The sequence below is a fragment of the Melospiza melodia genome, chromosome 14 (genome assembly GCF_035770615.1).
Source record: "Melospiza melodia melodia isolate bMelMel2 chromosome 14, bMelMel2.pri, whole genome shotgun sequence".
Taxonomy (NCBI): domain Eukaryota; kingdom Metazoa; phylum Chordata; class Aves; order Passeriformes; family Passerellidae; genus Melospiza; species Melospiza melodia.
Window position 1 is genome coordinate 7102523 of NC_086207.1, and position 26805 is coordinate 7129327.

Below are 26805 nucleotides of genomic sequence, written 5' to 3' on the forward strand. Positions count from 1 at the left end.
ATAGGAGAAAAAACCTGTGACTGTTTAGAAGTAAAGATCGCACAAAAGGGAACTGCTGGCATGAAAAAGTCTCAAGTACAGTCACTTGCATCTTTCTGAAGGAAAAGAACAAAACAAAGATACAGAGATACACACACACACACAAACAAAAAGAGAGGGAAACTCATGTTTCAGCAGAGAACACAAAAATTTGAGACTGAAGAAAACCCCAGGGGTGCAAGAGCTTCACACCTTGTTAACAAGGGATTGCTGCCAGAACTTTCCATGTTACCCAAATTCATGTTCAGTGACTCAGGCAAAGGGGCTCCTGTGATTTGGGGAGAGACACCCTCGAGGTCTCCCTCTTGTGCACAGCCAACAGAGCTCTGTCACCAGCTTTGGTGTGACCCCTCCAAGCTGCTGGGCAGGGAAAAGAGGAGGACAGGTTGTGCTACACTGTCCTGAGACTTGGGGAAACCAAACAGAAACCAGCCAAATGTCCATGTCTGCTCAGAATGCTGAGTACACACACAGAGTTTCAGCTGAGCCCAGAATTTGGGCTCCCAATACACAGACAGTTTCCACAAGGAAGGGAGAGTGCCTTACGGGAAGGTCAGCATCAGACTGAGGAGCCTCTGCACTGCTGCAGTGCCAGTGCTCTGTGACAGCCAGGCAGGGCTCTCTCTGCACCCCAAAATTGTAAATGTGAGCACAAGGACAGCTCCTCCTGCACAGAGCCCAACACCACGGCTTTACCAGCATCAGCAAAGGACTTATGTGAAATATAACCTAAGAAACTGCTGCAGCCCAGCCACACAGCTCCTTCCAGAGGCCAAGCAGGTTATTTGCTGAAATTTTGAGCTAAAATTTGACCCTACCAGCATATTTGAGTTACACAGTGTATTCTTTTCAAACAAGACTCATATCCAACTCCTATTCATATCTCTAATAAAAAGATATATAAAAGATGCAGTAAAAATTTGTATTTAAGATAGCTGGGTCTTTCAAATTAATCTTACTGTAACAAAATCCATTTAGAATATAATTCCAGGTAAAATTGCATTCATAAAACTAGTACCAAAACCATAATCTTTTATTGTAATAATGTTTCTGATATCACATACAAGCACTGGCATCATCCTTTGTAATATGTAATATCCTTTCTGAGAAAGAAGCCTTCTCAAGCTGAATTTATCTCTAAAATAACGTCTATTTAAAGAGTTTTGTGGCAGCATAATGATAAAGTGACCTATCAGACAGGATGTATAAATTCAGTCAATTGAAGGGCAACATGCAAAACACTGACTTCATGTTTGAAAGAATAGCTAACCTAATTACAATGTATACTAGGCTTAATGTAATTTAGGATTTTTGTAGGAAGACATTCTCAGTTCAGTCATTAGCTTCAAAATACTTTTTTCACTTCACAAATCCTCCACATATTGCATAGAGGAGGAATGAATTCCTTTCCTCCTTAGACAAGAACCTCCACATAAGATAAAAAATAAAAATCTTGTTATAAATCATGTTAAGAAATGCTAATTGCATTTTTTTGACCACAACTCCTTTAGTGTACAAAAAAACTTTACCAAATTCAGGAGTTTAAGTCAATCAAAATGTCCAGGAAGCCAAGTTAGCATTCAGAGTGACCTAACAGAACTGCTCCCCTTCTGACAGTGCTACTCAATAGTAGCTTTCATCAGTATTTCAAATTCAATTTGAATTCAATAATGTGAGGGAGTGGGATTTGTGCACACACACACGGATACGCAAGCAGGGAGCTGCAGTGAGAACAAGCAGATGTTACAAACTGCTTAAGCAGCTCAGTCCCGTGCAGAAGATGCACAGCACCGAGGGGTAGCAGCCTGTAGGGGGTTTGGAGGGGGTCTGCACCAACATTTGTGGGTCCAAGTCTGGTGTCTGACCCCAAAACCACCCCACTCTGAAGGGTGCCTGGACCAGTTGACCTGCTGACATCCCTCCTAAACTGAATTATCCACCATCCCTTTGGTTTTAGAGCTTTACATTTCATAATTCTCAGGGCAGGGAATCCCAGTTTTCTCAGGCACTATTAAAATATAATTGCTTGCTATTCATTAGATATTAGTGCCTGCATAGAATTTATAATTTAGCAATTAACTTTCAGGTATGCAAATGCTGATCCCGTGTAAGTGTGCAGGTTATCTCTGCCAGAAGAATAAATATGAGCCTCAACAGAGGCAGGCAGTTTCCTCTCTTACTGTGTGGCAGATTAGATTAGTACCTTCTGTCCCTCAAATTTGGCACAGAACTTTGGAATTCCTTCAGGATGAAAAACACTGTTTAGACACGTGCATTATATTTTGCAGCTGATCTTCTTAAAGTATTAATCACATGGATTCCATTAAATGGCTGCACAATGCATGGGTTTGGATTTCAGAGCTCCAACATTCCAATTTTCCAAAAGAAAAATCCAAAGAAAGTGCCAGAGAAGAAACCAGAAGTTTTTATGAAGTTTTGTGGAATAGTTTGGAATGAAAAATAGTAGCAATGCACTAAATGTTTTATGCCTTCTGGCTTGCAGCAGTCCTAAATCTTCATGACATTAAAATATGATTACAAGTGGCCAAAAATAATGGGTATTTGAATATTAAAATAAATATATCTCACATGTCTGTTAAGGCTAGAATTTATGGAGTTTGAAAATAAACAAATATAAAGTATGAAATAATGCTCATGACCTAGGAGCAGTATTCCACCACATGGGCAATGTATGCAAAACAAATTAAAATAGATAAGCAATATATTCTGAGTTATGGGTATGCTGAGTTGTTTGGCAGATATAGGATAGAGGATGAATATTTCAATACATAAAATATACTTTATAAACATTCCTTTAATTCTAAAGTGCAAGGCACCATTCTGCATCCCCTGTCAATAAACATAAGCCTCACGAATATCATACCATTTTCCAATTTTTATATCTACCAACTGCACAAATAGCTAATAAAAGCTACAGAAATAAAAATGTTGCATTCTCAAATGAACTGCTTTAAGTCCTGCATGCATAAAACAGTTATCTTTCTGTTCCTTTTTTTATCTGTTTACGTGGCAAAGGAAAAAACATCCCAATCCTTCAGATCTAGCCAGTTGCTTTGATATTGAAACACTAAATAAATCTGCGAAAGTGATTTTGATCTACAAGGGAGCTCATCTTCTCCATCTCACCCCAAAGAAAGCCAAGAGTATTTAATCTGCACTTGGAAGAAATTTGGAAGACAAACGAGCTCTTCAAGCTCTGCTTGCTTTACATTAAACATATTTACTACCAGGCAACTGATGGCTCTGCTCCTCCCCTCGCCTCACCACAAGTGTCCTTAATTCTCTGGAACGAATACTTAAGTCTTTCTGCTGCTGGGCAGAGCATTTATTTTCCATTTCTCTGTAGAAGCCATCAGAAGCACCAATGAGACTTTTAATTTGATTGCCTTGCATCTATATTTGACAGCTTTTAAGCCATCCCAGGGCAGGCAGGTTGTTACTACTTCCACTGGGACTGTTTGCCAAGAGAATTTAGGAAGGGAAACACAAAGTAAGGGAGTGGGAGATGAAGCCAAGAAATCTGGAGACCACTGTGCCCCAGCTCCAACAGGATTGTGTGACCAGGAGAATCAGTATATTGAATTAATAAACTCCATTCACTGATTCATGCCAAGCAAAAAAGTGCAGAGCTATGTATTGTCAGGATATTTGCTTTAGTTTAAAAAAATCAACAAAACAAGGTAAAGCAGAAACAGATCAGTTAAAAGGAATTTCCAATAACAAATAATAGTAGGGGTAGTAATAATAATAATGATAATAATAAAGAAAATCTATGGTCTATGCAAGGGACATCTAAAAGATAATATTGTGTAATTACATTACATTTTGTACATTAATAATGTAAAGTTTTGTGTAATTAACTCTTTCTTTGCAATGCTGAAAACATGTGAGTAACTCATAGGATCTCTAAACATAACAAACAGATGCCAAAGAAATTTTTCTTTTCTATCCAGGTCACCGCTTTTCTTAGTGTTCCAGGGGAAAGGTACCAGAGTATGAGACTGCCCTGAAGATCAGCATTCAAATAAAATCAGAATTTAGGTTTCCCCACTCTGCCTGTGTCCCATAATTTCACTGGGGTATGGTGTCACTGTCGCTTCTTTACAGCTCAACTGCCACCACCCCCTTTCAAGGAGCATGTTAGAACCATGTTAATTAGGCTTTCCTGTAGCTGATGGCCATTTGTTCAGAGCTGTGAACTGAGCAGAGTGCAGCCCTTTCCCACTGCTCAGCAGCAGCACCATCCTGCTGGGCTTGGGCTGCAGAGGAGTTCCAGCAGGTTCCCCTGGTGTGCCACCAGCACCTGCCAGGGTGACACCAGAGTGGTCCCCAAGGCTTGGTGCAGTTTGGTGCAGGTTCCTCTGGTGTGCCACCAGCAGCTGCCAGGGTGACACCAGAATGGTCCCCAGGGCTTGGTGCAGTTTCACTCTCTGAGATCTCACAGATCACAACCCAGCAAAGAAAACTGGGGACAGCTCTGCCTTTCAGGGTAAACACATATGTGGGAATAGGCTTAATCAGGCACAGTGCATATCCATTTTGCTCTAATAACTGCTGTAAGCACTCAGGAAGTGTATGTAAAAATCCTTTTTAATGGTGTCACTCACTGGAAAAGCTCTCCTGCAGTTTAGTGACACAGCCTGGCTCCTCAAGGTACAAATCTACCCAAACTTGTATGCGGGTTCTGCAGCATGCTCACTTGCTTCTCATCATGAAGGAAACCACTCACCACCTGCAATTATTTCCTAGGCTGGGCTCAAGTTACCTAATTCATGTAAGGGATCAGTAGCAGTAGCCCTGTGGAAGTTCATCTTTAATAAACCTATAATCTTTAGTCATAGGACAAAAATTCAGAAGCAATACTGATGAGAACTGACATTTTCCTTTTCCCTTCACTGTCATTTATTCACTTTTGAGTGACATCCCTTCTTGCATTTCATTACGTTTTTATCTCAAGCATTAAAATACAGCAAATAAATTATTAAGATCTGGGGACATATTCTGCAAATAACTTTATTAAATCTCCCTTTTAGTATCAATGGGAATGCTCACTTCAGAAACCAGAAACATTATATGCAACTTACTAGGAATTTTTAAAACTGCAGTGTTTAATATCGGAATTTCTGTCAAAAATCCTTAATAAGTAGGGGAAACTGTAACTATAAAAATAGAGTAAATAGATGCAGTCTTCAATGGAAGGCACACATCTTAAATCCTCCCAGTTCTGCTGAATAAATATTTCCCTTTACAAAGCATCTCTTACTTTAAAACTTTAATGCAGTAAAAGCTTTTAAATTAGTTAATGAGGATCTTAGGAATTTCATGGTAACTAGAAACACAAATACTGCTCAAAGATGACAGATTTTACTGAGCATATTCTCTGTGTATGGAAGATTGAAAGATTAAAAGGAATGGGGATATAATTAGATTGTAATAAGCATTGTCTTAATTGTACTTAAAAAAAACCCAACAACTTTCATGTGAAATGGAAATATTAACAAATTTAGGAGACATTTCAGTGTATCCAAAAAGTCTGCTGAGTGATATTTTACTGCTAATTGACACTTTTGATTAAGTATATAAAGTACTGTTTATAATTAAGAGTGGGTCTGAGTGATTTTAATTCACATTTTTTCTCAGCAATCAAAATTGTTATGGAATATATAACAGAAGACTCCAATGAAAAATCAGCCACTGTCCATTCAGCCTTCACAAATAGGGTGACCTTGACTTTGATGCCCTGTTCTCTAAATATGGCAGGCTTTCTCCATTCTAAATCAATATTTCTGACTTATTTTGGAAAAAAAAAGTTTCAAACATTCATAGGACACACTGAAGATATATATGGATTGGTTTCATGATAAAGAATCAATTAATAATGATCCAAGGGAGACAGGAACAAAAAAGCAGTTTTACCCCTATTCCGAAGCCAATAAAAAGATGAATTGTATCTAAAAATCTGTGTCACTCTACTCCCTCACCCTGATTCAGCTGTTAGCAATGCCACATGGGAGCAATGTTAACCTTCATTTCAGAATCCTTACAAACCCTATGCAGTGATTTTCTGTCCTAAGCCTAAAGCATCTTTTCAATTGCTTCTTAAACAAGAAAAGGCACATTGCTGCTGCTTTTCCTGCACTGTTATAAAGCTACTCTTAAAAGGAAAAATAAGGATTAATCAGAATCCGCAAACATTTTAACAAATTCATTCACTTTTCAACAACAAATAATGATTAATGGCTTCCTGCTTACAGTAACACCTTTATGGTCCAATTGCAACGGATTCTGCAATTTAAAAATAAAATATGGAAGAGAAAGAGAAACACCCATTTTTTATAGAACTACTTCATTCTGAGCATACTATCTTCCATTGTAGGACTGGATGCTATAATGCTAATTCCTCTTGGTTTGAGAGATAACTGGTCTGTAACCCAGCATACACACATTCTGCCTTGCTTTATGGAATGGAAAGCAGTCTGAACAGTTTAAATTTAAACTGTGCTGAAAGGTGGATGGCAGCATGCTACATCAGGGACTCAGTTCTGGAATTCCCAGTGGTTTAAACAAAAAGTCAGTTCTCTCATCTGTGTCTCTGTTTTTAGCAGAATCAGCATCTTCTGGGACATTTAGGGGTTTGTGTTTGTACATGCTGAAGTTACAAAAATAGCTTCAGTGCTATCCTTGAGGAGCTCCTTCACAAGAAACTCAGTAATGCCTTATGATTCCTAACAATTGGAAAATCACACGATTTGAAGCAGCACCACTTTCAAAATCAATAAACCATCATGATCCAGGAAAAAAATGCTATTCCTAAACAGATTTTTTGTTGTTGTTGTTAATTTGTGCTTTTAGATAATTGTCCTCTTAGTATTGCTTCTAAACTAAAATCACAACCTAGCAACCTAGTAATATTCTCCACTACAAACTGATTTAGTTTTTAATTAAAAAGAATGGTTTTAATCACAATTGCATCCTTATATTTACTTCTTAGACACCAAAGTTATTATCCCTACTAATTCTCTTCAGAACAGAGACTGCACCTTGATGCATTGTGGTTCTTTGGCTCAGTTGTTCAATGCTATGAAAAACTATTTGAAAGAAAATTAAAACATATATGGTCCAGATGAATTATGAATCTTAGTTATTTTTCAAACTCTTGAACAACTTTAGTCTTCCAACACCTACCTAAAAAAAAATACTCATCTGAAATTTTATAATTAAACAGAGAAGAAATTAATCTTCACATGGGTTCATGTAAAAATATACTGAAATGTTAGAAGTGTTTATACTTTTCAAATATATGAACAATTAACTATTAGCTCATGCAGTTCAATCTACCCTAATCAAGCCAGAACATTTAAAAAGAAATATCTAAACCTTTTCTCACAGCTATTTTGATGCTATCTTGTTTTTACAGCATTTTAAAAGCAGGATACAGTCTATTGATGCTGAGTTTGATCAAACTGCTTTGCACTGGACTCTTAATACAAACTAAAGATACAGTGGGATCAGGAAAAAAGCAATAAACTTAGATTTTATTTTTTTTTTTTTGGTCAAAATGATGGCTCCCTAGTTCCAGAATTCAGGAGTGGAATAGAGGAAGGCAAGTGAGGGGGGCAGGACTTGGGGGCTACTTTGCAAACCCTGTTTGAGAGACCCCAGAGCCTGTTTGACACTTGAACAGCTGGGACTCATAGCCCAGCTCCCAAAAACCAGAGGGCCACCACAAGAAAATCCACCCCAGATGTCAGACACCACTCATGGGCCACACAGCTGGCTGATCACAGTAAGGCAAGAATAAAAATATGTTTTAAGAGTAGTAGAGTTAGAGGAAGAAAAGCTTGATGTGGATAAGCAGACAGCCATGTCTCCCCCGCCTAAATTTTCATTAAGGATAATGTTTTGATCCATGTCACAGCAAATCCTTCATGAAAGCAAACTTGCTACTTTTCCATGAAAATTGCTTAACTGTTTAAGAGAGGTGCTTTTTTTGAGTGAAATATTTAAGTGTGCAGTGCTCAGGGTCAGCTCTCAGAGCTGAAAATCCTCAGGGAACAGCTGGGCCATGAATCCTTTCTGCTCTAATCCCGTTAGTGAATGAAGAGGGGATGATGACAAACACAGCAACCTCAATATATCATGTCCTGCTTTTCCTCTGGCTTTCAGCAGCCTGGCTCTGAACTGCTGATTAATGAGACACCAGCACTGCTTTGTCTCCATCTATCCCAGCATGGATGTGTTTTGAAGATAACTGACAGCCTGAGATGGACAGTAATATGTCAATCAACACAACATCACTGAAAACACGACAGTAGAATGTGCTGGAAATTGTAGAAATCTACTCAGTTGGACACAATTTCTTGGCAGCTATAAATCAGGTAATAGCAACCTCGGGATTATTCCAATTATTTTTCACTTTCAACATGAAGAGATGAAAATTGACTAAAGCATCAGACCCAAATACCTTCAAGAATACTCAAGTTTGTATTCAGCTCTTACATTTCAGTAACCCAAATTATGTTTGCCATTTCTTTGGTCAAATAAGATATATTATATGATGATTTCTGTTGGACAGCAAACTTTGCTTCTTTTTATATGTATAGAAAGGCTATATGTAAAATGAATTAGGCTGAGGCAGGAATAATCTCCAGAAGCATCGTTATCCTATTGAGCATTTCATAAGCAGGTCAGAACAGGGCTGGAAAGAAAGAAGGAATAAGAGAAAAGAGCTGGATAACATAAATTTTGTAAAAACTTTCTTCAATAAGAATGGCTCATGATACCTCGTAACTTGTGCTCTGAACAAGTGCCCATATTCATTCCTTAAGATCTGTTAAAAAACTGTCTAAGTAAGGGCTTTTAGTGAAAGAAGGATGTATCAATATTCAGCATCAGTGTGTATTCATCCTCAGTGAGTAGTTACTGCACAAGAGAGAGCTGACAGCTTAGAGAGAAGCCTTTCAATAGTTTCATTTTTCCCCGAAGCCCTAAATAGATCACACAGCAAAATCCTGAACTGACACCTCAGAGGTTCTACAGAGACCATTTTTTCCTTTTTATTTCTGACATTAATATTTTTTAATACAACATTAAACTAAGAAAATATTGAGCAGAGAATTTCAAAAGCATCAAATATCTTAGGAAGACAAGTCTCTAACTTATAATGCATCCTACTATTAATTTGATACTAAATTGGCAAGAAGCTGAAAAGAAAAAACAACCAACAAAACCCTTTGCAAAGCTTTGCATCTGAAATATTATTCCACCGAGTTTGCAGCAGTCAGGCAAAACACATTTGACTTTATTTGCATCTTCAAGCATGAAAGGTTATGTGAAACTGATACTGAAGATGCAGGAATGATACCTTGAGAATGTATAAGCAAGAATAATAGTGATCAAGAAAAAGGTAGCTTTAACAGGAATATGAACAGCAGGTCTCAAAAGCATGGACAGCTATTGTTCTCTTTTGTATTTCTTTCTTAGTAAGTATAAATATTATATATATGTATATACATGGCTGTTTCTCAGGGTCCAGCTCTACCTTTCTGTCTCTATACAATCCATGCCACTGACCTCTCACAAGCATTCCTGTGGCTTTGTTGTTTTGTTTCCAGCAACATTGTGTAATTCACTCCCTTGCTGAAGCTCTGCTTGACACCACAGGGTACAAAATAATACAGAAAATATTATCTGCAGGAGAAGAGAAGATTGTCTGGCTCCTGGAATACTGCTAGGAACAGCATAATCGGCTCTGCCCTTTCAAAAGTTAGATCAGCTCCCTGATTGATTGCCCTCCCTCACTTTTTGTGGTCTTTTAAGAGTTCAAGAATTGGCCAGAAAATCAATATAACTCATGAAAAAACCCTCCAAAAGGAAAAAAAAGAAATGTGGTTTTAGTTTGGGAAACTATTCACCAGGATCTTCTGGGCGCACCTTTGAAGTACCAGACAAAATGCAGGAAGTTTAGCTGAAAACATACTCATTAAATTTTTTGGGCTAGAAAGGAAAGAAATAAGGTCATGTTCTGCAAATATCCTGTAAAAAGAGAAAGAAAAAAGCTACTCAAGTGTTCTGACACTGAGCTGTGACATATTTCAATCATTTACAGGAAGCCCTCAGCAAAGAATGCAAACAGGAAAGTTCTTCCTCATGAATAAGCTTGCCTTTCAGCCAAAAAAGATCCCCAGCTGCCCCCTGAAAATTCTGTAAATGAAAAGGAATTCTTTTTCTAAACTCCTTGAAAGTCAAACCACTCTCACTATACATAAATCTCTACACAGAATGCTTCTTTCCAAGTATTCATAATCAGCTACTTTGCTTGGCTATGATAAAATTAAGTGGATGTCTATTGTAATTCTGGATTCCTTAGTGCTACAGATATTATTTTGAAAGTTTATTCATCCCTGATCCACAAAAGTAGCCAGTATATTTCAGTTTTCAGCATAGGAATATGCAAAGTTAAAAACCAGAACCAGAAATCCCAAGCAAAAGCCATCTACATAATACGGAATCTGGGGACTCTAAAAAGAGATTTTACTCAGAAATAAAAGATGACAAAGGCAACCAGCAAAGCACCTCAACAGCAAATATAGCTGGAAAAGATAAGAAGCATCAGATTCCCAGGAAGAAATTTATTTACCAGATATTTATTTACCAGGAACTCAGATCTTTGCTGAAGCACAGAGATGCTTCACTAGATGAGCACTTATTTATCCAAGTGACGAGAACATTTCCTTGGCTTTGGTCATAAAATGGAACATGACATAACATATGCTCCCAAAATTCCACCCTATGAGGAAGATTTCTACCTTTTGAGTCTCTCTGTCTTTGAATGATGGAAGTGAAAATGTGAATGATGTGCAGCGAGTGACAGAAATAATTGAGAATCTCTCAAGCTGCCTCATGAGGTACCTGCTGCTCCTCTGCTTTGCTGAGGAGGCACAGGGGGAGCAACTCAAAGAATATATCTGTAGAAATCTGCTTCCATGTATAAAACAGTGGGATGACTTGTGATACAGGTGATGAACTGGAAACTGCACATTCAGGAACAGCCAACATCTCCAACATTTTGGTCATGTCATCATATATATATTACCAATACATTTCAACGTCTGCAGTAATGAAAAGTGGTCATGACCTAAATATTCTATGCATTTTTCAAATAAAATGAAAGAAAAAAGTGTTCCTCCTTCCTCAGAGCATGCAATCTAAATTCCTGTCATCGTTGTTAGAGGGTTTTTTATGCCTTGATAGGTTATAAACTGTTACAGATTAATTTTAAGTTAGAAATCCATTGGAGAAGTCTAATATATCTAGCTCCTTCTAAATTGCTCTTTGTCAGATACGATGGCTTTCCACTGCCTCCTCCCACACACTTTCCATCTCTCCTGAAAATTGCCTCATCTTTGAATCATTACCCTTGTAATTACAACAAGAGAAATCAGTAGTAGAAGAAAAAAAATCTTTGACACAAAGAGCATTATCAGGGGACAGAAATATCTTGCTATATCCAAAGATAACACAATGCCACATTATTAATGTTTCCATTGATTATTGAGTCCATGATGAGGTAAAGAACTAAACCTTTACACTTTACTTGTGGTATTCCATCCAGCTGATGGAAAATATAAACATGTGTCAAAGCTGGAAAGGTCATCCCAAAGCACTCAGGGGGGAAAGGTTTTTAGTAAACAATTTTTTATTAGAACCAAAGGTGAAATATGGTCCACACAGTGTTCACCTTTAAAGGGAGAGTATTTAAAGTATTTCCCTACTGGGTGCGAGTTTGTGTGGATGTTTCAGAGTGGCTCAATATCCACATTGACAACCCATTGTTCTGCAAATACAGAACACATAGATCAGTCTCCCTGGCTGGATAAATTATCAATTCTACTTCCAACAGTGGCATTGGATTCTTAAAGGGAATGACAGTACAGCTCTTAAGGTAGGCCATTAAAAATAAACTCCTTAGAAGGAATGCTTCCTCCTAAGCTCATTTAAAAGGAGACTGGAAGAGAGCTCATAGAGTTCAATGATTTCTGGTGAAGCTGCTGCCCCAGGGCAGGATGAATTATCTCTGTTATTCCTGACTAGTTTGTCTAAATGGTTCTTAAAAACTCCATTGATGAGGAATTCACAATTTGCTTGGACAACCTCCTCCAGTTTTTTCATTCATTGATGACATGTTTTTTCCTAATACAAATACCTTGTACTACAACTTAAACTTCTCAATCATCCTAGACACAAAGTCCTTTCTTTTTTTCTGTACATTTGTTGCATCTGAAAATATTAGGTTATTTTCCACCATGTAGGTGACAGAATCCTAGCTTTTTTTCAAATCTTTCTCCTTTACTCAAAGCCTTGAGTACATAGAAGATAAGATACAGAGCTAATGCAGATTTCCAAACCCCTTCTTCACTAAGGAACTTGTTCTCCAATTTTTGACAGTTTTAGGGCCAAGGACCCAGTGGGGCAAAGTTGCTGATCCCCAGCTCTGGAGTTGGATTTCAGAAAGCACTACCAAGGCCAGAAGAGTGTGAGGTTTGTGGCTGGACTTGATGATCTTAAGGGTCTTTTGTAAGCTAAATGAGCCCAAGCAGAGCCTGAAGAGATGGACTCATCACCTGCTTGTGTTTTGTCAGGCAGGCAGGTGGAGGTTGAGCTTCAATGTCTGTACCAAGGGTATAGCTCATTTGCATAAAAATAATTTTAAAAAAGAACATAAGAGATAACAACTCTCTGGATCAAAATCTGCAGCAGAGTATCCAGATTACCAAATAGCCTTGAGTATAATTTTTCCCCACTTTCTGTCTGAAAAAGAGTGCCTAACCTACCTCTAATGGAGGACATGAACAGACAAGAGCAAGGCTTGGGAATATGACAGGCAGCCCCAAAGAAAACTTCACATATCACCTTCTGGTCAGAGCTCACCTTAAAAGATCCATTTGCAGACATTTAAATTTTACTTGCAAATATTTAGGATTAAATCCTGCTTTCACTGGTCTCCCAGTGAGATTTTTACCAATAACTTAATAAGAGACCACGCTCAGGGATATGAATTACAGATGGAATTACACTTTTAAAATGGTATTTCTGACTGTTTCATAAGATCTCCATATATATCACTCTGTCCTTGGAATGCTATCTTGACAGTTTATATGCAGAACATCCTCTGCAAGCATTTAAAAACAACAGTTTAAAACATCCAGATAATATTTTCAGTGAAAGTAACAGATCTGTTTTATAACAGTATGGTTTAAAAAACATTCAGATGATTTAAGGAAAAGCTGAATCCTCCATCTTAAATTTCTGTCATGAAATGGGTTCAAGATTAACAACTTCTATACCTTTCTTTCACTTTGTTATTAGTTTTCCAATATTTTTTTTCATCTAGATTACCCTCTATTATTTAGTTATAACTTCCTCCATAATTGCAATCAATGAATAGTAATCACTTAATAAACATATCCTGACAGGTCTATTTTTGCACTGGGAAAAGATTAATTTTCTTTATCACCACTCCAGTAAGCAATTTCTTTTCTTACCTGAAGTAGCAAAGTGAACTGAAGTTCTGCTCTGCTTCGAAAAGCAGCTGAGCAAGACCAGACTCCTTTCACTTTTATATTATTTGGATATAGATTTATCAAAATCTGAGTAACTTGGAACATGCATGCATTTTTATTTGCATTGATTCTTACACATAATTCTATTGCACACAGGCAAAAGCTGCTTTGCACAGACACTGTGCTAACACTGAGCTCCCACTGCTGTTCTGGGAGGATTTTCTGAGTGCTTTTCTTAAACCAGGTAAAACAGAGAAAAAAAAATGCATTTCTATTGAAACTTTTGAGTTTAGATACTCAACAATGAAATGACAAGGAGTGTGCGTTCTGTCAAGCATCTATTAAAGCCTCATTTTGATATTAAATAGGATAAAATATCTGAATTAGCTTGGATACCCGCAGTTTGCTATGATGATTTCTTTTCCACTGCCATGTAAATATAGCACAAAGAAACTGGTAAAGAAACATAAAGAAAACAAATGTTTTTTATATAGAAATCTCCTTTTCTTCCTCACAAATCAATTTGTGGACTTGGACTAAAGTCACTGAAATCAAAGCAAGTTTTTATTCTGACTTCATTTCAGACGAGGTGTAGCAAAAATGGAAATTCAGGGTAAATAACCTCTCCTACAGGATTTGCATTTCCTGCCTTAGGACAAACAGCCTGTGCAGTTTTCAGGTACCTTCCAGAAGGACTAATTGGTGGCATCTTCTTAGGCAGACACTCATCAGTAATTCTGACATGAAGTGCTGTGTCAAACTTTCAGCTGTAACATGAAGGCAGTACTCTGACAGTGAGTTGCTGTAAAATTTAAGTGCACTTTAGTTCTTCACACCAACGTTTAAAACATCTTGAGCAACTCATCATTGTACCAAAGCATCAATTCACTCTAAGCACAAATTTTCCAGTGTAACTTCTAGAAATTTCATACCAATACTGACAAAAATCCCTTTTACCATCCTTTTCCTCTGAACGCTGTGCTTCAGCTCCCTGTAACACGAACCAGTGGGGTCACACTGAGCTGTCCCTCTGAACTCAATTCCATCCCTGGCATCAGCCTTTGTGCTTTTGTAAATGGCCTCAGGAAATAACCACGTGAAAATCCTTACTGCTACAGGCCTGTCACAAGAATCTCTGTGTGCATGCAACAGACAACTTCTGACTGCACAAACTTCATCCATGATAACTAGAAGGGCATACCTGAATTTTTTGCACTAAGTCTCATCTTTGCCACAGGCAGGACCACATTAAGTTTCAAGGAAATCTGTGTAATACACACCAAACAAAAAAAAGCTTACGCATATTTTAATCACTTTAGAAATATCACCCTTCCTCTGGAAAGAATTGATTATACACATTAGTAATAAGGGAGATATCTAGTTCAAAGCTCTGAAAATTAGGTTTAAAATCTGACTTCAGAGTTCACTAGTTCAGCTTGCAGTTTTCAGCCTACTTTGAGATCTCGGTAAAAGGCATCTTTTTGTCTGCACAGTAATGAAGACTTTACATACACTAATTACTTCTAAACATCGGCACATTACTAAGAGATTATAAAGCAAAACAAATTTTGTGCGAAGCATCAACTTCTGAAATAAGCAATTATTACAGAATTTAATGAAAAAATTATATACTAGGCATTTTGTAAAGATCTGGGAAGAACTTTGAAAACAAAATGCCTGAATTAATCTAGCAGAGGTATGTTGATATGATGGAAGTCTGAAAGCAATTATGAAATAAACACTCTGCATCTGTGCTGGTCACAAAGTGTTCAGTCATAAAAGCTTTGATTTAAATCATATTAGCACAGTGTGGAGGAAGCATGCAGCACCACAACATCAAAGGATATGCCCTGAAAATATGTATCAATTTTTCTTTTTTTTTTTTTTTAATCTCTCCAATAGGAGTATACTTTTATTTTCCAACTCCTGTGTTGGAAATGGTTTGTATATCCAAAGAGAAATCAGAGGGGAATGAAAAAGAAAAACATCTTGAGGGATGCAAGAATCTCACCATACGTTTAAGTAAAGAAATAACAATTCACTTGTAATAGGACTGTCCCATTAGGGTCCCTGACTGCCACAAAAATCTCAAGTGACCTACTCTTTTCTTTCTTAAATTCATCACCTTAAGATAATGAAAACAACATGACTCTGGATTTGGACTCATCAGATTTCTTCTACGGCATACTTCAGTTCTCCAAAAATTCTCTGGAGAAAAGCACACTTGTCTCAACCTCACAGTCTCAGTAGATGGGATACGCTTGTTCAGATAAATCTGCTCAAACTTCTCAGAAGGGATGTGATCACTGAGAATTTCCCATTTTTGATTATAGCTCACAGAAAATAAGTTTTCTCCTTTGAGTAAATTTTCACAACAATCCAAATAGAGTGCCTGACTGCTTGTAGAGACAAAATAAAGAGCTTCACTTAGGAACAATTAATTCCTCTTTCAAGTAAATTTTCAAGCATGGTAATTGAGAGGATAGAACATCATTGCTTTGTGTAAGGATGACCTTTTTGAGCTTCCCAGGCTGTCAGAGCCCAGCTGAGATTGTGCTGCTGATGCTGCAGTGAGCTGCAGGCTCTCAGGGAAGGGGCTCATGGGCTGGCATTGCGTCCATGCAAACAGCAGGGCCACAGCAGGGGAGAGTGCCAGGGAGCTGCTCCTGTACCAGCAGGAACAGACATTCCCCAGCACTGACCCCTGCCCAGGGTGCTGCTGTGGGCTGTGTTTCACATGTGATGTACCACAGCAGGAGAGCACGGATGGGTCAGATGGGGAAACTGAAAAAGGGGCCATTCACACAAAGGAATGCTTAGTTAGGTTTGAAAATCATTCCAGTTCAGACGATACTGAGATATCATCCATAGTACCAAGTGTTGTATTTGTTGATATCACACATGGTACCATTTTTTCCATCTTTACTTACTAATGTGGAATTTGTTGTTGTGTTGGTTTTGTATGCTTTTTTTTCTCTATAAAAAGTAAAAAATCTATAAAAATCATTGTTATTGATTTGAAATGATTCCAAGAGTCCACCTGCACTTCCCCCAACACATTTTGAGTCAGGCTTGATAGCTGAGAGCACCTGGGTCCTTAAGGGAACAGCCCATTACGGTCCACGACAGTAACTATGTCTCTACGATTTATGAAAAGAAAGCAATATGTGCCTGTTTCGGTGCCTGTCGTTTGCCTACCAATGGTGCAGTGCTCCCCATTCCAGCCCTCTCTGCATTCACACTTCCCATCTTTACAAGTCCCGTGCTCGGTGCAGCGGGGGTGGCACACACGCTGGTCACAGCCCGCTCCCGTCCAGCCCTCCTCGCAGCGACAGGCCCCGCCGATGCACACGCCGTGCGTGCCACAGTCCACCGAGCACACTTCTGCGAGAGAGAACAGCAGTCACAGCCGGCCCCGGGGCGAGGGAGCACCCCAGCAGTGCCTCTGCAAAAAACCACACTCAACAAAAGCTGGCCTGCTCGCCTTCCGATGAAAGCCGGCATTTAATTTTTGTTTAAAAGCAGACTAAATTAAAAGTCGCTTTGATATCTTAAGGTTTTTCAAATGCCTTTATATTTTCATCATTTTTTTTTTGGTTTTTAATATAAACACCTTTATATTTTTTTAATATAAATGCCTTTATATGTCATAACCCAGGAAATTCCTCTGAGTGTCCTGGATGGCTCGAGCCCCTACCAGGGGCTCAGAGACCTTGGCACAAAGCGCAAGATGCATGTGACTTTGATATTGACCCATGGAAAAAATTACCAACCTTATATGAGGATATTCAAGCCACAAAAATTTAAGCAGAATGATAGTTAGTTGATCACAGGGTGAAAAGTAGAATTTTGGGGTTTTTAGAATGGGGGCTCTGAGTCCCATGATGGAGGAATTTGGGCATACCCTGTCCTTCTTCCTAACCTCCATCTTCTGGGTGATGTTGCCACTTTTGCATTGGTTTAAGGTAGAAACTCACTGTCTAACATAGGTGATAGGCATTGGCAAATTATGGTAAATAATGAAGTTTTTAGTATAAAAAGAGAACACTGCCCTGAGAGTGGTCAGTGTGCCACAACCCAACCTGACAGACAGACCTCAGTGAGTTGGAGAAATAATGTAATAGATAAGAAATAATAAACAACTTTGAGAACAAGAACAGAAGAATCCTGACTCCTTCTTTGACTGCCAGGCTGGGAAAAAGAGGCATTTACTGAGTCACTCTGATCAGCAGAGATACTGAGATTTATATTTTAAATTGTTTTAATCAAAATGCCTTTATATTTTTTTAATATAAGTGCCTTTATATTTTTCAAATCCTGTACTGCATTGGTACATAACTCTAAACTTCATGTAAAGTGTTAGCTGCTGTCTACACATTTTGGTCAGATGAAACAATCCCTCTAGGCCTGTAACTCAAGGACACTCTACTGCCTCAGGCCATGAAAAGTATAAACAAAAGTGAATTGGGGGGAAGCAAATGGGGGAATATGACTTCATTACCTGAAGCTGTAACCCTTGATATGTAAACGGACCTAAATTTAAATTGTCTGAAAAACTTGTGACCATCATTTACCTTGGGTGGAGGCTCTCTCGGAGTATTTTGATTGCCCAAGGTGCATCTATAGAAGGTCTTTAATATTATTAAATACCCACTTCATTCTCTTAACCTTGTCTAGTCTCTGTTCTAAGCAGCCACTCCAAGGCATCAGTTTAAAAAAAACCTGCTAATGTGCACTGGACAGAGCTACAGAGCTGCATCCTCCACACAGACACAAACATGTCAGAGGTGCTGTCCCCAACAGCAAAGGAGGTGAGCAGGTGGCTCTGCTCTACTCAAACCTGGACCTTGGGTGATTTTGACAGATATTGATTTGCTGAGAATTGAGACTGAAACTCACCTGAAACTCATTTGGCAGAGAATGGCAGCAATTCAGGGTCATTTAAAATGATGGGTAAAAGTCACTTTCCAAGGAGAGATCTTGTATTCCTATTTCTAACATGGTCAGTTATATGGTGTCTCACTGCAAAAATTCTACAGTTCTCTGCCAGCTGAAGTTTCAGATAAGCAGAAGGGTCTTTTGCCCCACACATCACCAAAGAAAGTGGCAGCAAAACTCTCATTCTTGAATTTTTCTGACTGCTTATCCATAAAGCAGAAAACACATCTTGATATTCATGTCACTGGTAGGGTATTCCAGCTGATTAACCTTAGGAAATAACTGAATAACTGTGAAAAATGTAAATATTTGTCTCCATTTGTCTCCAGTGTTTTGAGACACTTGGTTTTGACCTACAGCAGCATCTCAAGGTTCAACTGAAAATGTAAAAGCAAAATTCCCCATATTTCTTTCCCCATAAATGGAAACATTGGGACATTTTCATTTACAGTTGGGAAACTGAAGTACACTTATGTAACTTTTTCAGTCTAAAAGAGAACCAGTGTTAGAACAAAACACAAACGCCTAACCAAATTAAGAATGTCATGAAAACATATATAGAAGTACATCCACAGTTCTTCCCAACAAAATGAAACAAGCCCAATCATGCAACAAAGACAACTTTCTCAATTATTACTGCATTTCAAACTCGCCATAGGAATTAGCCTTTGAACAAAACGGCAACATGATTGCAAAATGAGGGAAAAAACCTTTTTCTTACTGTGGATGCCATGGGACAGAGGGAGAGAAAGGGCCAAGGGACAGAGGGAGAGAAAGGGCCATGGGACAGAGAGAGAAAGGGCCAAGGGACAGAGAGAGAGAAAGGGCCAAGGGACAGAGAGAGGAATGGCCATGGGACAGAGAGAGAGGAACGGCCATGGGACAGAGAGAGAAATGGCTATGGGACAGAGAGAGAGAAAGGGCCAAGGGACAGAGAGAGGAATGGCCATGGGACAGAGGGAGAGAAATGGCTATGGGAGAGAGGGAGAGAAAGGGCCAAGGGACAGAGGGAGAGAAACGGCCATGGGACGGAGGGAGAGAAAGGGCCATGGGACAGAGAGACAAAAATGGCAAGTGTTTCTCATAGCGGCTTGTGAGAATTTTTAGGGAGTTCTAAGCACGTGATAACCTCTTAAGTATAAACAAGCTGCAAGTGGTGTTTTTCTACTTCATCTTTTTGTTCTTCTCAAGGAGGGTGTATGAGGAAGGTGTTTTTGTTAACTAGCCAATCAAATAGAATTCATCATATCGCTCTATAAAAACGGCGCGGTTTTCTCCAATAAAGCTGCCTTTGCTCTTTCTGCAGCACTGCCTCCCTCGTGTTCCTGTGCCATCGCTGGTGCCAGAGCGAGCTCTTACCGACGGAGCAGTCGGGGCCCATCCAGTTGGGGTCGCAGGTGCAGAGCCCCGTGTCGGGCAGGTAGGAGCCGTGGCCGCTGCACTGCTCGGGGCACTGCGCGCGCGGCAGCTCGCAGCTCGCGCCGCCCCAGCCCGGGCTGCACAGGCACTCCCCGTTCACACACACCCCGTGGCTGGAGCACGTCGGGTCCAAGCAGTCCACTGCAGGGGGAAACAGAAAAACAGGTGCAGAAGGGTCACTTCACACCAGGGAGAGTGTGGAAAAATGTGCTCTGCAAAGTCTGGACAGGGTGATAAATAGAGCAAACTGAGGGAGCTGTCCAAGGCATATTAATACCTGGTCTGAGAAGGGGAAAGTGAAGTAATTTACATTTTACATAAAATAAATCAAGCGGGGTTTGACTGTGCAATGACAGTTTACTGCAGGAACGCTGTGGTGGAGAAGCATGAAGACTTAAAAATAGTACTTAAATATATATATAGTCAGAGTTCCACACATAAACCTGGAGACATTTCTTCTGAAAAACATTGAAGCTCTGATGACTCATGTACTGTATTTCAAGTACAAAATAATAATTTGCAGTTTTAAAGGACTTTTTATTTGGAGTATCTTTATAAAAACTGCTATTATTGCTATTAAATGTTAGAGCACTGTTTGAACATTAGGACAGCCACTTCAAGTACACAGAAGTCAGAACGTCAGTGGCTTTCAGCTTCATTTAGACCCTTAATCATTCAGGCACTTCTGAATGTCTGATCCATGGTCCATTAGTATCTGAGCTGTGAAACCTAGAGCCCTGGTTACTTCAACACATATTCTAAACCAGGAGATTGTTTCTCTTAAAGAAGTTAAACCAGAAACAGATACGGATTTCAACCCAGAAACAACAAAGTGAAAATAATTATGATGGAAAATGATGCAATGGAATTTCAGTTGCTATTTCAGTCCTATAAAGGAATGTTACAAGCTGTCTTTCAAACAACTTTATCAGTAACCTTATGAGTTTCCAAATTTTTATCTTATATAATGAATCTGTACCAAATTTTTATCTTATATAATGAATCTGTATAACAATACAGTGCTTTACTGCCAATACACACATGGAGGCTTTACCGAGTACCTTTTGCTGTGGAATTGAAGGTCAAGGTCAAATTCATGTCTTAAATAACTTGAATTCATTTCATGACTGGTATATATTAGCTCACAACAGCAGGACCAAAAATGATTTGCATTCTCTCTCACTGCTCCAGGAAGATCTGAGTTTATAATGAAAGTGATTTATCTCTCATCTTTTCCAAACTGATCCTTCTAAATTAAGGCAGAGACATTTTCACTCCACCTGATGTGAACAATACTTGATCTTTCAAATCTCAACTTTTCTATAAACATAGAGCCCTGTCAAACTATTTTATTTAGTTGTAGAACATTTAAAGCAAGTATATAGATTAGATACAGGCAGAGGATTGAGACAGATGCATTTAGAGACGTAATTGAATGAGTTATCAGAATACCATAGTATAGAACTCAGAATACAGTAGTACAGGAAGAAATGACTGTAAAATTTCTTACAAGATTTTCATTTTAATGATGACACTGGCTATCATTTTGGGTTTGCTTTTCCTTTTTTTCTTTCAGATTTAAAGCCGAGTTAATTGGACATGAAAATATAATGCAATTTCATATTTACAGGTAAACCAAGATTGGTTTGTGGTTCACCTTGAAGTTGATAAATTCATAAGCTGTTTTAAATTACACAGAGTACTTGTCCTGTATTGTTACTCCTTCTTTGTGCTTAGCCAATTATAACCTGTCTGAAGTTTACAATGCATCTTTTGTACAACTGCTGTTGAACTCAAAGGACACAGAGCTGTGATAAAACAGTCTGATTGAATAAAGAAGTAAAGTACACAAAAAGTTAGGTCAATCTTCTTTAAAGATGAAGGTTACTTTCCTCCCACATTTGGTCTGTTCTGGGTTTTTTTAGGATATATATTTTAACAGAAAATGTAGAAGGGTAGTACGTGTATAACATCGTTATAGGACAGCTAACTTTAGGAGATAATGATAACTCATAATGTACTCTCCTTGTCAGGAATGTATCATCTTCCTTCTCAAATGAAAGCACTAATGAAAGGAATGTGGAGCATATGAAAAACACCACCTTCTGCTACATAAATTAACTGTCTTCCCTCTATCCTGAATTACAGTGCTCATGCAGCTTTGATTTATTTCCACAGAATGAACCTATAAATGCCCCAAGCCCCCAGTTTCCCTTGTTTTACAGGATAACACACTAAACACCTTTGTCCTTTGTTCCAGACAAATGTGCTTTACAGCTGTTTTGTTCTATCATCTGGGTAAGTAGCAGCTTTCAAAGTTGAAACTGAGGAGAGCTTTTACTCTGAGCTCCAATCTTGTTCTATTTTAATACATACTCAGAGTTATCATCTCAGGCCAGATCCTCACTGCTGAAATTAGCATAATGTGATTACCTGCAACAGAACTGCACTGACTTGTGTTGCAGAGGTTCTGGCCCCGAGGTGTAGCAGGGTTTACAATGGTATTTAATCAGGATTTATCCACAGACCCTCTTTGGTGTTTAAACAAAGGAGAATGCACCTTAGCAAGTATGTTAGGCTTGGAACTCACAGCCCCCTGGCAGCTCAGATCATTAGAGCTCATTTAGTATTGGGCCCTCTGTAGATTTGACAAAAAAAGGTACTGAAAGCAATTTATATCCTTAAGGACAAAAAGGAGGTCAAGGAGTTTTTCAAACAATGTGTACCATGAAGTCCCCAAAGAGCCATGAATTACACTTATGAAGTTAAATGTCATTGAAAAATGACTCGAACAGGAAAGTGACAAGAAAACCACCCTTAACTTAACCTAATTTGGCAATTTCACTTGTGTCCCCCCCAAAGTAGACTGAATGAAGCGTGACAAATACCCCACTTCATCTTCTGTGCAAATTTGTTAATAGAGAAACAGTGTTTATGCTGCAAAAATTGTGCATCAAAAATATTGATTTTGGTGTCACTTTCATTTCAGGTAAATTGTTTGAACAATATAACCATGATGAATATCAGAAATAAAAAGCTATTGGGAAGAAAAAAAAATTGCTGACCCACTTATTCTAATTCAATATCCTAGTTGGAAAATGGCAAATGAATCAACCTTTGCCATTCCTTTTGGAAGTTCAAATCAATAGAGGAGATTTCATATATTATATAGAAATACAGTCATATTATTTATATCATTCTACCATTAAAAGTGTAAAACTTCTATTAATGCAAAAACTTTAACTAAGACTAGATGATTAATTAGAGAGACATCACTTCATAGTGTACCCTTTGTCCCATAGCACTTGAATTAATGTGAGAAATATGTACAAAAGAAATGGAATGCTAGAGTAGAAACATGGTGGTTGATTTTTATTTATTTACAAATTAATTCATTGACTTATTTATTGCCCAATCATATATGCAAAAGGGTGCTTTAACCTTTCTTGTCATGTTATTGGCCCCTTCCAAGTTTGCAATCAATACCTCCTGCCTTTGTAATTCATTTATCTTTTTAGGAAGAAATGTATCCTTCCAAGAAAAGTGTTGATTAAATAATGTAAATCCTGTCATCTCACACAGCCCTTCAGCTCCCAAAAAGCTCTGTTGACTGACAGTTTTGGCTGGAGTTAACCCAATACCTTTGCCCAAAGGCCTGCACTGGCTTTTTCTAGAAATTTCTCTGGAGCTGCTGATGTCTTTGCTTCACCATTCCAAACATTCACCTGAGGATAAGATGGAATTAGCACTACAGGAGCCTATTTCTCTTAGAGGAGTTTGGGGATCCAAGGCAGATAGATCCATGGGGATCCATGGCCCAGACAGACCACAGCCGTTCTAGGGAACTGAAAGCAGAGAGAGAATTCCATGCAAGTACCTGGAAATTACAAAGTGAGGGAGGAACGGCTTGCAAGGTAAAATTTCCTGAATTAAATGAAACAAAGATCATTTTAGGCTACCTGCCATAATCTCTCTAATAACACAAGCATTTATACAACAACAGAAAATACAATGAAATGCATAAAACTTAATGAGACCAAGCAAACAATTGCAGTTAGTACCAGAAAGGGAGGTTCTGCAGTCCTGGGGAATAGATTGGGTGCTGCAGAGCATGTTAAAGACAGTCTTTTCCATCTTTGATTTTCATGAGAATGATAGTTAAAGCAAGGCATTTCAGATAATTTTTGAAAATCTCCTAGTATCACACACTCAGGGTGAACTGAGAACTATAAATTCTAAGGGGAAAAAAAGATATTACAGCATTTTCTGGATATAGTTTAAAACATAGCCCATTAAAAACAACACAAAAACTCGGCTTCAACTGAATCGTGGAGAAAAGCTCTAACAACCAGTGTTGAGAGGATTTAGTGGAAGAAGGCGACAGGAATGAACTGAACAAACAATTGCAGTCCCACCAATGAGGATCCTTGGTTTGTTTGGTTTTTTTTTTCCTTTAACTACAAGTTCACTCAGACTAATGCCAGATCTTGTCCTAAAGGTGATGACAGTAAAACCCTTAGTAGTTTGTTTATCTACAGTTTTTTTCTCTTTCTCTTCTGATGGGAGAGACAGCTGTTCACTATAGGGTAAGATGAAAATTGACACACACAGTATCAACACAGCTCTGCAATCCATTGAGAATAGTCCAGAGAGACTCCTCAGCCCTATCAGAATGACACCCCAGCCCTATCACTTCAGTACTCAAGCTGGTTCTCTGTTTGGAGGATTAATAAACCCTGGAGCACAGTAATATATTTTAAAAAGAAAAGCAGTCCAATTTACATTGTGCATTCTAACAGAAAACAGCCATTATTGAGCTTAATCTATGACCACATTTTTGCATGGGTTATTTTAAAAAATTTCTTCATTCTATATACTCAAGGAATTGGACACTTTGAATCTGAAAAGCTTTTCTGCATTTAAAGGACAGTTATTGTTCATGTGTGCCATCTACCTTTCCTTAATCCCATATGATTGCAGCCAACAGGAGCAATTTGCCCCTCATTAAGTCTGTAAGTAGCAAGGATATCCAAGTCTTTCAAATATTTTTCATCAGTTTCTGTCTTAATAGTGATTGATATGTGCTTTGTGTGAAGTTGAAGCTATACAATTTTGTCTACCACAGCTCCTTTTTCCTCTGCGTTTCACATCTAAATTGTTCAGTAAACATAATCCATAAGAAAAGATTTTTCTTTGCTCTTCAACAAAGGAATTATTCAGGTTTACTTGTGGCAGACACTCTTAATACTGCAAAGCAATGTATATAGAAAGTCTGAACTCTGATAGATCAGAAAATTTGTGGTAGACTACATTTTTACCCTCTTTTAACTGCTACAGCAGTTTTACACTTAGATTTTTATTGCATTCTTTCCTTTGTTCCTAGCCATTAAATAACTCCCAAACCCAGAAAACAAACTAACAACAGAGAAAACGAATATCCTACCTTCCTCACAGTTTTCTCCTTTGTAGCCCACAGAGCAGACACAGTTGCCCTCGATGCAGGAGCCATGGCCTCCACAGGAGGGGTCAATGCACTGGCTGATGGGCACGTCACACTCTGGACCTTTCCAGCCACTGTAGCACAAGCAGGTGCCTTTGGAGTACTGACCATTGCCACTGCACAGAACGGGGCAGGCAGCTGGAAAACGGAAGGAAAAAAAAAAAAACAACACACAGGGTCATGCATGTAGTTGTGTAAAAGTGCACTAAAAATCCACTATCACACAGTTACACTCAAATATGTTCAGTTACTTACTGGGGAAAAAATTGTGATAATTCGTAGTGGTTCAGTTCTTCACTTCCCAAACAAATAATTTGATTGCTATTTAAAGCACATAATAATAATAATAAAGCACACGTGTGTTGGGCATTCTGAGAATACAACTCCTATTCTTTGGAGAATATTGATAATATTTGGGATAACTAATAGGGTAATGTGAATATATTTGAGTTTGACATTACTCTGCTTTGTTTCTCTAGGTAACATCCAATTTTCACAGATAAAACACAAAACATTCAGTCCCCACAACAGCTTATTATATGGCATCTTTCTTCTACCATAACACTTTAATGTAATGTCCCCAAACTTTTTTAGACCCTTTGCTTTTCAGTAAGAATCCCGAAGACAAGAATGACACAAGCTTCCAGCTACTACAAATGCACCTTGGCACCACTATCCCTTCTGAGCCCTGTTTCCCTGAATCCCAGTGACAGCTTTTACCCTGTGTGTACTGCCAAGAAAGCACCATTAACCCTCATCCCTCTCTACTGTGCTATTAGGGGGGTAAGACATTCTGAGCAAATATTCATTTATGCAAATAAAGTGAAGCTATGAATAATAAAAGTAGTCAGTAGGTCTTGGGTGCCAGGAATCAGATGTTGTACATATGCAGAGCAATGGAAAGAAACAAGTGGTTAATTAAAACCCAGGTGCATATAAATGTTTCACTAAGTCATATTCACTCCTGTGTGCTCATGTCTCCCTTGGGAACATGGCAACCTGTGAACCTCTGGCCCTGTCAAAGCCTGGCTGTGTGGTCACTGGCCAGAGAAATGGAAAAAAACCCAGAGAAATAACAGAAAATGGGAGCAATGAAGTGAGTCTTTAAGAAAAGCTTGGAGCACTTTTGTGCTCTTCTCTCTGATGCAGTTTGATAAAGACAGAAAAGTATTTCCCTGTCTTTTCTCTCTTCAAAGTAATTAGAAATGAACGCCCGGTGTTACAGTGCCAAAAATATACTCAAAAGCTACTATTAATCATTAAAAGGTCCTAATGCCTTCTTGGCTTCTATTATCCCTTTAACCCCAATGATCAAGAAGAACCCAA

At 38.5% G+C, this 26805-nt stretch overlaps 1 protein-coding gene across 12 annotated transcripts in view; it reads right to left on the reverse strand.

The window, feature by feature from the left end:
• TENM2 (teneurin transmembrane protein 2) overlaps nt 1-26805 on the reverse strand; it is a 615620-nt gene that overhangs the window by 60775 nt on the left and 528040 nt on the right. For 9 of the 12 annotated variants that reach the window (XM_063168605.1, XM_063168601.1, XM_063168604.1 and 6 more), the window contains 3 exons: nt 25423-25617; nt 19920-20120; nt 16794-17006 (listed from right to left, as the gene is read on the reverse strand). In XM_063168605.1, the coding sequence (XP_063024675.1) occupies nt 16794-17006; nt 19920-20120; nt 25423-25617 (609 nt within the window). The remainder of the gene's footprint in view (nt 1-16793; nt 17007-19919; nt 20121-25422; nt 25618-26805) is intronic. The other 3 variants (XM_063168602.1, XM_063168600.1, XM_063168599.1) reach the window with 1 other exon arrangement.